General features: G+C 43.8%; 1 protein-coding gene across 3 annotated transcripts in view; it reads right to left on the minus strand.

Annotated features, from left to right (window-relative positions):
• The window catches only part of tmem63c (transmembrane protein 63C), a 52,253-nt gene continuing 37,953 nt past the window's right edge, over nt 1-14,300 (minus strand). For all 3 annotated transcript variants that reach the window (XM_029675439.2, XM_029675440.2, XM_029675441.2), the window contains exons 14-23: nt 11,947-12,100; nt 11,718-11,824; nt 10,989-11,075; nt 10,774-10,839; nt 10,502-10,664; nt 10,308-10,413; nt 7,846-8,013; nt 7,595-7,707; nt 7,216-7,305; nt 1-7,094 (exon numbers count right to left, since the gene is read on the minus strand). In XM_029675439.2, the coding sequence (XP_029531299.2) occupies nt 6,879-7,094; nt 7,216-7,305; nt 7,595-7,707; nt 7,846-8,013; nt 10,308-10,413; nt 10,502-10,664; nt 10,774-10,839; nt 10,989-11,075; nt 11,718-11,824; nt 11,947-12,100 (1,270 nt within the window). In that variant the 3' untranslated portion in view covers nt 1-6,878. The remainder of the gene's footprint in view (nt 7,095-7,215; nt 7,306-7,594; nt 7,708-7,845; nt 8,014-10,307; nt 10,414-10,501; nt 10,665-10,773; nt 10,840-10,988; nt 11,076-11,717; nt 11,825-11,946; nt 12,101-14,300) is intronic.

Genomic DNA, 14,300 nt, shown 5'->3' on the forward strand with positions numbered 1-14,300 from the left:
TGACATAATGTTAGTTTTACTTTATTTCCCTGCGAAAGTAGATGCTTCAGAGAAATCTATAAGTAGTATTTCAGAAAGAACACAGCAGTTTCCCGTAAAGGACGAAAATAAGAGCTTGAGCAAAGTCTGGAAAACCACTGTATTCCCAAAACAGAGCCGGAGCGCCCATGTGAAGAGCATCTGATGTATGAGCACAAATGACAGAGGAACAATAGAGCTCATTTAGCATCAAATCTGTGGGTTTTACAAGTACATTTCCTCCTCGCAATGTTATTGGGACATGAAGAAAGTTTGGTTCTTGAACTTTTTGATGTTTGCACATGATTACCTGAAATGAAATGGAATCAACTGTTGTGACCATCATAAAAAAAACATGATTATTTTCTTATAAGAACATGTTAAAGAACTGTATGACCTGTGTAAAAACCTGCTGAATTCAGAGCACACGTTTGGTGATCTTAGGGGACTTCTGGGTTGGGGTTTCTCTATTCAAACTGATTTTATTGTGGTGCTCTCCACTATGAACATCTCAGAGGACAAAAATCAGTTAACCACCTAACTGAGGAACTCAATTTAACCTTGCGCAATACCCTAGATGCAGTTGCACCCCTAAAAACTAAAAACATTTCTCATAAGAAACTAGCTCCCTGGTACACAGAAAATACCCGAGCTCTGAAGCAAGCTTCCAGAAAATTGGAATGGAAATGGCGCCACACCAAACTGGAAGTCTTCCAACTAGCTTGGAAAGACAGTACCGTGCAGTATCAAAGAGCCCTTACTGCTGCTCGATCATCCTATTTTTCCAACTTAATTGAGGAAAATAAGAACAATCCGAAATGTATTTTTGATACTGTCGTAAAGCTAACTAAAAAGCAGCATTCCCCAAGAGAGGATGGCTTTCACTTCAGCAGTGATAAATTCATGAACTTCTTTGAGGAAAAGATCATGATTATTAGAAAACAAATTACGGACTCCTCTTTAAATCTGCGTATTCCTTCAAAGCTCAGTTGTCCTGAGTCTGCACAACTCTGCCAAGACCTAGGATCAAGAGAGACACTCAAGTGTTTTAGTACTATATCTCTTGACACAATGATGAAAATAATCATGGCCTCTAAACCTTCAAGCTGCATACTGGACCCTATTCCAACTAAACTACTGAAAGAGCTGCTTCCTGTGCTTGGCCCTCCTATGTTGAACATAATAAACGGCTCTCTATCCACCTGATGTGTACCAAACTCACTAAAAGTGGCAGTAATAAAGTCTCTCTTGAAAAAGCCAAACCTTGACCCAGAAAATATAAAAAACTATAGGCCTATATCGAATCTTCCATTCCTCTCAAGAATTTTAGAAAAGGCTGTTGCGCAGCAACTCACTGCCTTCCTGAAGACAAACAATGTATACGAAATGCTTCAGTCTGGTTTTAGACCCCATGTGAAGGTGGTAAATGACCTTTTAATGGCATCAGACCGAGGCTCTGCATCTGTCCTCGTGCTCCTAGACCTTAGTGCTGCTTTTGATACCATCGATCACCACATTCTTTTTGAGAGATTGGAAACCCAAATTGGTCTACACGGACAAGTTCTGGCCTGGTTTAGATCTTATCTGTCGGAAAGATATCAGTTTGTCTCTGTGAATGGTTTGTCCTCTGACAAATTAACTGTAAATTTCGGTGTTCCTCAAGGTTCCATTTTAGGACCACTATTGTTTTCACTATATATTTGACCTCTTGGGGATGTCATTCGAAAACATAATGTTAACTTTCACTGCTATGCGGAAGACACACAGCTGTACATTTCAATGAAATATGGTAAAGCCCCAAAATTGCCCTCACTAGAAGCATGTGTTTCAGACATAAGGAAGTGGATGGCTGAAAACTTTCTACTTTTAAACTCGGACAAAACAGAGATGCTTGTTCTAGGTCCCAAGAAACAAAGAGATCTTCTGTTGAATCTGACAATTAATCTTAATGGTTGTACAGTCGTCTCAAATAAAACTGTGAAGGACCTCAGCGTTACTCTGGACCCTGATCTCTCTTTTGAAGAACATATCAAGACTGTTTCAAGGACAGCTTTTTTCCATCTACGTAACATTGCAAAAATCAGAAACTTTCTGTCCAAAAATGATGCAGAAAAATTAATCCATGCTTTTGTCACTTCTAGATTAGACTACTACAATGCTCTACTTTCCGGCTACCCGGATAAAGCACTAAATAAACTTTAGTTAGTGCTAAATACGGTTGCTAGAATCCTGACTAGAACCAAAAAATGTGATCATATTACTCCAGTGCTAGCCTCCCTACACTGGCTTCCTGTCAAGGCAAGGGCTGATTTCAAGGTTTTACTGCTAACCTACAAAGCATTACATGGGCTTGCTCCTACCTATCTCTCTGATTTGGTACTGCCGTACATACCTACACGTACGCTACGGTCAAAAGACGCAGGCCTCCTAATTGTCCCTAGAATTTCTAAGCAAACAGCTGGAGGAAGGGCTTTCTCCTATAGAGCTCAATTTTTATGGAATGGTCTGCCTACCCATGTGAGAGACGCAAACTCGGTCTCAAACTTTAAGTCTTTACTGAAGACTCATCTATTCAGTGGGTCATATGATTGGGTGTAGTCTGGCCCAGGAGTGTGAAGGTGAACGGAAAGGCTCTGGAGCAACGAACCGCCCTTGCTGTCTCTGCCTGGCCGGTTCCCCTCTTTCCACTGGGATTCTCTGCCTCTAACCCTATTACAGGGGCTGAGTCACTGGCTTACTAGGGCTCTTTCATACCGTCCCTAGGAGGGGTGTGTCACTTGAGTGGGTTGAGTCACTGATGTGATCTTCCTTTCTGGGTTGGCACCCCCCCTTGGGTTGTGCCGTGGCGGAGAACTTTGTGGGCTATACTCGGCCTTGTCTCAGGATGGTAAGTTAGTGGTTGAAGAGATCTCTCTAGTGGTGTGGGGGCTGTGCTTTGGCAAAGTGGGTGGGGTTATATCCTTCCTGTTTGGCCCTTTACGGGGGTGTCCTCGGATGGAGCCACAGTGTCTCCTGACCCCTCCTATCTCAGCCTCCAGTATTTATGCTGAAGTAGTTTATGTGTCGGGGGGCTAGGGTCAGTTTGTTATATCTGGAGTACTTCTCATGTCCTATCCGGTGTCCTGTGTGAATTTAAGTATGCTCTCTCTAATTCTCTCTTTCTTTCTCTCTCTCAGAGGACCTCAGCCCTAGGACCATGCCTCAGGACTACCTGACATGATGACTCCTTGCTGTCCCCAGTCCACCTGGCCGTGATGCTGCTCCAGTTTCAACTGTTCTGCCTGTGATTATTATTATTTGACCATGCTGGTCATTTATGAACATTTGAACATCTTGGCCATGTTCTGTTACAATCTCCACCCGGCACAGCCAGAAGAGGACTGGCCACCCCACATAGCCTGGTTCCTCTCTAGGTTTCTTCCTAGGTTTTGGCCTTTCTAGGGAGTTTTTCCTAGCCACCGTGCTTCTACACCTACATTGCTTGCTGTTTGGGGTTTTAGGCTGGGTTTCTGTACAGCACTTTGAGTTATCAGCTGATGTACGAAGGGCTGTATGAATACATTTGATTTGATGGTAGCCTAGGCCTACACAGTTTGTGTGTGGCCAAAAGGTTGGTTTCTTGTTATGCTTAACATTTGTTCATAAAACACAATTCTATTCCCCCCTCAAATCAAACAAATAACTTTGATTTTATGAGACACAGTACATTTATCCTATAATATTCCTTCCGTTTCTCAAAATCACTTCTGACAAACACTATTTCAAAAAGACAGAGTATATCAAGAATATACTACCTTCACAGGGCTGCACTAAAGTACACTGGACATTACTTAGGTTGACAATTATACCGTTTGAATTTTGGAGTACTATTATATACATTATGTAGCTTCCTTTGGGTTCAGGAAAAACCAAAAACCACAATATATGAATGATGACAACATGACAAAACATACAGTACCAGTCAAAAGTTTGGACACACCTACTCATTCAAAGATTTTTCTATATTTTTAAAAACTATTTTCTACATTGTAAAATAATAGTGAAGACATTAGAACTGTGAAATAACACAAATGGAATCATGTAGTAACCAAAAAAAAGTGTTAAACAAATCCAAATATATTTTATATTTGAGATTCTTCAAAGTAGCCACCCTTTGCCTTGATGTCATGTGGTTCCCACCGTGATGCATGGAGGTGGTGGTGTGATGGTGTGGGCGTGCTTTGCTGGTGACACTGATTTATTTAGAATTTTAGGCACAATTAAACCAGCATGGCTACCACAGCATTCTGCAGCGATATGCCAACCCACTGGTTTGCGCTTAGTGGGACTATCATTTGTTTTTTTTTAAGAGGACAATGACCTAACATACCTCCAGTTTGTGTAAGGGCTATTTGACCAAGAAGGAGAGTGATGGGAGTTCTGCATCAGATGACCTGGCCTCCACAATCACAAGACCTCAACCCAATTCAGATGGTTTGGGATGAGTTGGACCGCAGAGTGAAGGAAAAGCAGCCAACAAGTGCTCAGCATATATGGGAACTCCTTCAAGACTGTTGGAAAAGCATTCCTCATGAAGCTGGCTGAGAGAATGCCAAGAGTGTGCAAACCTATCATCAAGGCAAAGGGTGGCTACTTTGAAGAACACTTTTATGGTTACTACATGATTCCATAGTTTTAATGTCTTCACTATTATTCTACAATGTAGAAAATAGTAAAAATAAAGAAAAACCCTTGAATGAGTAGGTGTATCCAAACTTTTGACTGGTACTGTAACTACAGCTTATAATCAACTCATAGGAAGGGAAAAGACACCAGAGAATCAACGTTCAAATCCCATTATATCATCGACAAAGAGCTTGAATATATGATCACAGAATAGAAACTGCAAAGACACCGACAACAAGGCACCTTAAGCCACAAACCAAATGCTTCCATTGAAAAACCCCATCAGACTAGCAAATAGTCTGCACATAATCAGTCAACATCATTAGCTCGGTGGTTTGTGGAGCACACTGCTCGACAGACCTGGGTTCAAAGACTATTTCAATTACTTTCAAAGACATTTTGAAGCAAGTATGTCGATGTGTTTTCCTTGAAAATAAGTAGTTCAATATTTGAATGTATTTGGAAGTATTGGCATGTACTTGAAAATCCTCAAATACACAGACAAGTGCATTTAAATACTCCATGCATTCGAACCTTGTCCTTTAGGTTACATTTTTAAATGTTTTAAATAAATGTATTTGGAAATAAGCATGTCAAAAAAGTAGGCTATTTATAGGAAACTATTAGAATATACTTTCTAATACTTCAAGAAAAGGTAGTACCATTCAGCTACATTAGAAAATATTCAAAACTCAGAAAATACAACTTTTACTAAAGACTTATATGCATGTACTTTATTGAACCCAGGTCTGCTGCTTGTCTATTGGTTGACGGAACTGTATGACACACAGTACACAGGAAGATGGCTGCTCACATAAAGTAGGGAGTAGGATAATAGCTATCAATTGCGTTGGATAGAACTATGGCCAGAATGTGCACATATGCGTGTATGTTTGAATCGGTCTCCCGCTTTTCCCTGCTCTTCAGTTCAGTCCATGCAACATAGTGAGTTTTTCTTCAAGGCACAGCAAGAGAGCACAATGACAAAACTCAATCAGTTTCCATTTAGTTTGGCATGGAAACCTCTCCCCCGAGCAGCAAAACACTCGCAATACAAAACTAGCAAAGGTTACTGTATGATTGAATCAAACAGTGAGGTCAGCCGAGTCTTTAGTTTGATGGGTGGACATGGAGTATTACAATGTATACGTTTGCAACATGCAGTGGAGCGGACGACTGGTTTGGACTACTGAAACCATGATGCAATAGGGTACTACTAGTATCTTTTCAAGACTATTTTTACGGCCGGACCTTTACGCACAATGTTTTAAAACCCAAGTCAATTGGAGATAATGTTAATGTTCTAAAAATTGAGGACTTCAGGTGCTCCCTGAACTTGTCCAATAAGAGTACTCCTTTTTGTTTTCTGTTTTGAAATCTTTTCTCCCATTTCCTCCTACTGAACACAACTATGATGTTCTCATAATAACAGTCATTGATAAACATTAATAAAAAGGGATGGCACTATACATAAATTATTAAACAATACACACAGTCCGCCCCTCAGCACAATAATATCACATACAACTGACAGTAGAGAAGAGCAAAAACAAGAACCTTGACAATAAATGCAATAGTATCAGACCCGTTGTCCCTTCCCCTCCATAGGGTGTTAGAGCTCGGAGTTCCACTCTGCCTTCCCTCCATCTGTCCTGTTCTCCCACTGCAGATGGCTTGATCCCGACCCGCAGCCCTGCCTCGCAGAGCTCTACCCCACTAGAGCCAGATCCCCCAGAGCCAAGACCACTCTGTCTAGTAGGGTCGTTGGGTTAAAACCCACTGAACTGCTGAAATTCATCCCTACTCCTTTCCCAGTGGTACACAAAGATAGTGTCCTTCACTACACAGTCACTCCCAGTCAGGTCACATACAGTATGGTAAAGTTCATTCACTTATAGAGGGAAAAAAGGGAGACATGAAGTAGTCAGAAAACTACAGATGCACTTTTGTTTGAAGTATCCTCCGTATTGTTTATTTAAGATGAAGCCCCCACATCCCCTCCACTGGGCTGGGGAAGAACCTATTTCAGCCTTTGGTTCCAAAGAACCTCCAAACACAAAATCCAAAAGGGTCCCTCACAAACATTGTACAGTCAGAGGGGCTTGGATGTGGAAGAGGGTAAAACAAGGGTTTAAAAAAAACATCTTTCTCTCTTACAAATAGGAGACGGTATGGAGGTTAGGGAGGGGGGTGAGTCACTGGTAGCCCACTGGGCTGTCCATGAGGGGGCTGGAGTAATAGGGGTTTGGAGGGTCCTGGAGCTCTGTCTCGACAGTCTCAACCTGGTCTTCCTCCTCCTCTTGCTCCTCTCTGTCCTGGGAGCTGGCCATAGTCCCGTAGCTCTGGTGAGCTGGGGAGGGCATGGGGGTCAGGCCTAACTCCGGCTCCAGCAACACAGATGCCACAAACAGCTTAGGGGAGAGACACAGAGAAAGAAGTTACTAATTACTAAAACTGAAATGACTCATACATATATACTAGTTATGAGCTTATTGTACAGGGATTGAGAGTGGTGTGAATGAAGGCAGGTACATTGGAGGGGGTGGTGGAGGGGGTGGAGCTTCTCTCTGCATCAGTGAAGGCCCCTTCTGCTGGCTGGTCAGCAGACATCTGGTCAAACATCTGAAACACATTGGGACAGTGATAATTAAGCCATTGAGGGCCAGTACTCTACACCCACCGGGGGGAAGTGTCAATAATAATCTCGCACTGAAATTATAGGGATTTATCTAAAGAGCATAGCTGCACTGCGACAGCAGATGCTTAAATACCACATCTCATAAAGACATAGCCCAAGGTTGAGGTACTTAGGCTTAATAAATTACATTACATAGAGTTTGTCAAAAACTAAGGCTGTGCTAGCAATAACACCAGTACAGCACTATGTCCCATTGTTCATACTATCGCTGACCTGGTAGCTTGATGACTTGTCAGGCTGTTTCCTAAGGCATAAGCTGAAGAGGGAGAAGACAAGGCAGGAGAGCAGCGACACAAATGTGAAGAGGGTGATGGGACGCATTGGGCCTGGAGCACAAGAGAAGAACCACAATCAAGACCACATCACCATATATGACGACTCACTAAGCTATGTCTGACTAACAGTGGGTAACCCACATGTATCGGTCTGTTTGATAGGCTATGGTAACATGAACCAGGAAGTACCCAGCCTGAGCACAGAGAAGAACAGGAGCCAGAACATGCAGAGGATGGGCGCCACGATGACCTGGCTGATGGCTGCAGTGTGGATGCGCTGGTTGAGGTTGGTGGGCACGTAGGCATAGTAGATGTTGTAACGGTCCACCATGTGTTTCAGGATCAGGTAGAGCAGCCCTGAGAGACAGACATACACCGAGCTGACTGATGAGGACATATGCAGCCAATCACCTATTGTAAAGTGTTAACTTCAGTCTAAAGCATAGTTGAGGTCAATTACACTCCCATGCCTGTCGGCTGACTTCGGAATTTACTAGAATTTAGATGGAATTGACCCCAACTCTGGGCTACAGAATGAATAACAGGTTAAAGACAGCATGCAGCAGGGCCCAGGCCTGGTACAATGTGGAAGGCAGGTGTCAAGGCCTGGAGAGTAGCAGCAGTAAATAAAGGAGAGTAGCGGCAGTAAATAAAGGAGAGTAGCGGCAGTAAATAAAGGAGAGTAGCGGCAGTAAATAAAGGAGAGTAGCGGCAGTAAACAAAGGAGAGTAGCGGCAGTAAACAGAGGTGAGTAGCGGCAGTAAACAAAGGAGAGTAGCGGCAGTAAATAAAGGAGAGTAGCAGCAGTAAATAAAGGAGAGTAGCAGCAGTAAATAAAGGAGAGTAGCGGCAGTAAACAAAGGAGAGTAGCGGCAGTAAACAAAGGAGAGTAGCGGCAGTAAACAGAGGTGAGTAGCGGCAGTAAACAAAGGAGAGTAGCGGCAGTAAATAAAGGAGAGTAGCGGCAGTAAATAAAGGAGAGTAGCGGCAGTAAATAAAGGAGAGTAGCGGCAGTAAATAAAGGAGAGTAGCGGCAGTAAACAAAGGAGAGTAGCGGCAGTAAACAAAGGAGAGTAGCGGCAGTAAACAGAGGTGAGTAGCGGCAGTAAACAAAGGAGAGTAGCGGTAGTAAACAAAGAAGAGTAGCGGCAGTAAATAAAGGAGAGTAGCAGCAGTAAATAAAGGAGAGTAGCGGCAGTAAATAAAGGAGAGTAGCGGCAGTAAATAAAGGAGAGTAGCGGCAGTAAACAAAGGAGAGTAGCGGCAGTAAATAAAGGAGAGTAGCGGCAGTAAACAGAGGAGAGTGGCAGCAGTAAATAAAGGAGAGTAGCGGCAGTAAATAAAGGAGAGTAGCGGCAGTAAATAAAGGAGAGTAGCGGCAGTAAATAAAGGAGAGTAGCAGCAGTAAACAAAGGAGAGTAGCGGCAGTAAATAAAGGATAGCAGCAGCAAATAAAGGAGAGTAGCGGCAGTAAATAAAGGAGAGTAGCGGCAGTAAACAGAGGAGAGTAGCGGCAGTAAACAAAGGAGAGTAGCGGCAGTAAACAAAGGAGAGTAGCGGCAGTAAATAAAGGATAGCAGCAGCAAATAAAGGAGAGTAGCGGCAGTAAATAAAGGAGAGTAGCGGCAGTAAACAGAGGAGAGTAGCGGCAGTAAACAAAGGAGAGTAGCGGCAGTAAACAAAGGAGAGTAGCGGCAGTAAATAAAGGATAGCAGCAGCAAATAAAGGAGAGTAGCGGCAGTAAATAAAGGAGAGTAGCGGCAGTAAACAAAGGAGAGTAGCGGCAGTAAACAAAGGAGAGTAGCGGCAGTAAACAGAGGAGCGTAGCGGCAGTAAACAGAGGAGAGTGGCAGCAGTAAATAAAGGAGAGTAGCGGCAGTAAATAAAGGAGAGTAGCGGCAGTAAATAAAGGAGAGTAGCGGCAGTAAATAAAGGAGAGTAGCAGCAGTAAATAAAGGAGAGTAGCGGCAGTAAATAAAGGATAGTAGCAGCAGCAAATAAAGGAGAGTAGCGGCAGTAAACAGAGGAGAGTAGCGGCAGTAAATAAAGGAGAGTAGTGGCAGTAAATAAAGGAGAGTAGCGGCAGTAAATAAAGGAGAGTAGCGGCAGTAAACAGAGGAGAGTAGCGGCAGTAAATAAAGGAGAGTAGCGGCAGTAAATAAAGGAGAGTAGTGGCAGTAAATAAAGGAGAGTAGCGGCAGTAAACAGAGGAGAGTAGCGGCAGTAAATAAAGGAGAGTAGTGGCAGTAAATAAAGGAGAGTAGCGGCAGTAAATAAAGGAGAGTAGCGGCAGTAAACAGAGGAGAGTAGCGGCCGTAAATAAAGGAGAGTAGCGGCAGTAAACAAAGGAGAGTAGCGGCAGTAAATAGAGGAGAGTAGCGGCAGAAGTGACAGAAGTGGAGTGGGCGTCTGGCTCACAACTCGCTGTGCCTGAGCGTCTGGAACTACAGCAAATACACTTCACAGTCTGCACCAGGCTGGCAGCAGAGGTGACCAAGGTTACAGTAGCAGGAGAGAGGTTTCCACTGAGCACACACACAGGAAGGAGACACGCACACAGGAAGGAGACACACAAAACACACACATAGGAAGGAAGGATGTGAGAAGCAAAGACAAGCGTGCTTCTTTAGCCTACACACACACGCACTCACCAAAGGGCATGATGATGGGACAGGTGATACTGTAAGTCATGCTAACAGCATAGATGCACATGGTCCAGGCGTACTCCAGACCAAACTGGAACTCATAGGCCTGGCTCTGGAGATAAAAAAAATTAATAAAAAAAAGGTTATTTGATAAATCACAGATGCACACAAATACTACAGTCAAATACTGCTCCTGTCACCCGTTTGACGTGGATGCGCTCGGCCCCGGGCTTGGCCAAACAGAGACGCAGAGCATACACCATCAGAGCTGGGATACGCAGCAGCTCCATGGCCGTGCCGATCAGGCTGGACGTGATCACGTAGTTTACAAAGAACGCGCCGTTATCAGGCAGGAACACACACCTGTACACAGAGGAGACATATCTTAGAAGTGTGTTTGCCATGGCAGTTCTGTCAGAGCGAGCTACGCAGATGGTACCATAGCAGTAGAGGCCTGGACAGTTACACTTACTCCAATTTAACATCCTTGTCTTCCAGGAAGTTGACATCAAACAGCCACCTGAAGAACAGATCCAGACTAGAGTAGGGCAAAAGGAGAGGAAAGAAGCACAGGTACATTAGAGCAGAAGCACAGGATCCTGGATCATACACAGTCTCTGTAATGATCATAGCAGTGAGCAATAAGTGGTCTGTTACACGTCAGCATGTACGTTCCTATATTCATACCTGGAGAGACCCAGCGAGGGCAGGATGATCACCATGAACACCAACAGTACAAAGCACTTGTGCATCGTGATCTGGTTCTCACTGGATCTGAGGACACCACAACATGGACCACATCACAAGAGGACATGTTTTGGACATCACAACACATATTTTGGACATGTAGTACATGTTAGAATATGAAATACTTTCAGGAGACACTAATGACAGAAGCTCACACAAACACAATCGCACTCACTCACACGCGACATTCAAAAAGCAACATCTCACATATTTAATGATTCCGTTTCAAATGCAAACAACTTAGTGGGCTCATTACCACGAGCAGAGCCCTCCACAATAACAGTAAACATTGATTTGCATTAAGTCCTTCACAATATATGGGTGGGTGGTTATGTAAAGAGACAGTGCTCATAGGTGCAGTGTGAGGTTGTCTCCTCCAGGATGCAGAGCTATTCTGCTCCTCAGTGTATCGTGACCACTTTGCATGTCATTATCTCCACAGAAGATCGTTACGACAACCTGACTAGAGAAGTAACGCAGGCAAACAGAGCACACACAGTGAGACAGAGAGAGAACAGTGAGAGGTGTGTAATTGTGTCGAGAAGACAGACAAAAACAAGTGAAGAGGGTCAGAGGAATATGAATACAGTGTTTTGTCTTTTCAGGGACAGAAGTGGGCCTTGGGTTGAGCAGTATCTGCTGGGGCCTGCAAGCAGTGCAATACTCTACCTGGTCCAGTGAGACTCGAAGAAGGCTGAGTAATAGACTATGAAGGGCAGCAGGACAGAGAATGACCAGAGCAATAGAGTAGGGAAGAACTGAGTGATGATCGGGCTCTATGGGGAGAAACCAAAACCTCATGAGTTCATTCTGGAAATACTGAGTTTATTTGCTTTTGTACAGCACCATCACCCCATTAGGACCATTCAAGCACTGTAATTCAGGAATGAACTCTGACCCTCAGGCTGTCCACAGGCCGGGTGACGTTGAACTTGTCCATGGTGTTGACAATGATGGCAGGAGTGGTGAGGAAGAAGAGGATGAGGAAGAGGAGGATGTTGAGCAGGACGCTGCGGAGCCACCAGCGGGAGCCACACACTGAGAGGTTCTCCCTGGAGACGAAGGAAAAACATGGTCACTGATCTATCCTGATGGACGGCTGACATGACAGACCTCTCCACGTCCTGTCTCTGCTAATCTGTACTACTGTTTATATCCACAAAGTATGAATACAACAAAAACAACCCTTAACGTGGGAGGGAATAACAAACCACACTGGAGTGGATAACAGGTTGGATACAGCACAATCGAGTGCTCCGTTTTAATGAAAGAAAACACAGTCAGTTAGTCAGTCAATCACTGGTCGACCCCAGAGCCTGTGACACCACCAGGGAGCACTCCTGCCGCACAAACACACACAGCCAATGCGGCATGAAGCACAGCGAGCATTGTCTCGTTGGCTAATGGGGGATACAGTCGAAGTAGTAAGTTTACATACACCTTAGCCAAATACAATTAAACTCAGTTTTTCACAATTCCTGACATTTACTCCTAGTAAAAATTCCCAGTCTTAGATCAGTTAGGATCACCACTTTATTTTAAGAATGTGAAATGTCAGAAAAATATTAGAGAGAATGATATATTTCAGCTTTTATTTCTTTCATCACATTCCCAGTGGGTCAGAAGTTCACATGGACTCAATTAGTATTCGGTAGCATTGCCTTTAAATTGTTCAAATTGGGTCAAACGTTGTGGGTAGCCTTCCACAAGCTTCCCACAATAAATTGGGTGAATTTTGGCCCATTCCTCCTGACAGAGCTGGTGTACCTGAGTCAGGTTTGTAGGCCTCCTTGCTCACACACGCTTTTTCAGTTCTGCCCACAAATGTTCTATAGGACTGCGGTCAGGGCTTTGTGATGGCCAACACCTTGACTTTGTTGTCCTTAAGCCATTTTGCCACAACTTTGGAACTGGAGCTTGGGGTCATTGTCCATTCAGAAGACCCGACCAAGCTTTAACTTCCTGACTGATGTCTTGAGATGTTGCTTCAATATAGCCATAGCATTTTCATTCCTCATGATGCCATCCATTTTGTGAAGTGCAGCAAAGCACCCCCACAACATGATGCTGCCACCCCCATGCTTCACGGTTGGAATGGTGTTCTTCGGCTTGCAAGCCTCCCCCTTTTCCCTCCAAACATAACGATGATCATTATGGCCAAACAGTTATATTTTTGTTTCATCAGACCAGAGGACATTTCTCCAAAAAGTACAATCTTTGTCCCCATGTGCAGATGCAAACCGTAGTCTGGCTTTTTTATGGCGGTTTTAGAGCAGTGGCTTTTTCCTTGCAGAGCGGCCTTTCAGTTTTTTTTTATTTATCCTTTATTTAACCAGGTAGGCTAGTTGAGAACAAGTTCTCATTTGCAACTGTGACCTGTCCAAGATAAAGCATAGCAGTTCGACATATACAACACAGAGTTACACATGGAATAAACAAATCATATAGTCAATAATACAGTAGAAAAAATATGTCTATATACAGTGAATGGAAATGAGGTAAGATAAGGGAGTTAAGGCAATAAATAGGCCATGGTGGCGAAGTAAATACAATATAGCAATTCAACACTGGAATGGTAGCTGTGCAGAAGATGAATGTGCAAGTAGAGATACTGGAGCGCAAAGGAGCAAGATAAATAAATACAGTAAGTATGTGGATGAGGTAGTTGGATGGGCTGTTTACAGATGGGCTATGTACAGGTCTGTGAGCTGCTCTGACAGCTGGTGCTTAAAGCTAGTGAGGGAGATATGAGTCTCCACCTTCAGCTATTTTTGCAGTTCGTTCCAGTCATTGGCAGCAGAGAACTGGAAGGAAAGGCGGCCAAAGGAGGAATTGGCTTTGGGGGTGACCAGTGATATATACCTGCTGGAGCATGTGCTACGAGTGGGTGCTGCAATGGTGACCAGTGAGCTGAGATAAGGCGGGGCTTTACCTAGCAGAGACTTGTAGATGACCTGGAGCCAGTGGTTTAGAGACGAGAGTGAAGCGAGGGCCAGCCAACGAAAGAGCGTACAGGTTGCAGTGGTGGGTAGTATATGGGGCGTTGCTCACAAAACGGATGGCACTGTGATAGACTGCATCCAATTTGTTGAGTAGAGTGTTGGAGGCTATTTTGTAAATGACATCGCCGAAGTCGAGGATTGGTAGGATGGTCAGTTTTATGAGGGTATGTTTGGCAGCATGAGTGAAGGATGCTTTGTTGCGAAATAGGAAGCCGATTCTAGATTTAATTTTGGATTGGAGATGCTTAAT

Source organism: Oncorhynchus nerka, linkage group LG12 (genome assembly GCF_034236695.1).
Source record: "Oncorhynchus nerka isolate Pitt River linkage group LG12, Oner_Uvic_2.0, whole genome shotgun sequence".
Lineage (NCBI taxonomy): Eukaryota > Metazoa > Chordata > Actinopteri > Salmoniformes > Salmonidae > Oncorhynchus > Oncorhynchus nerka.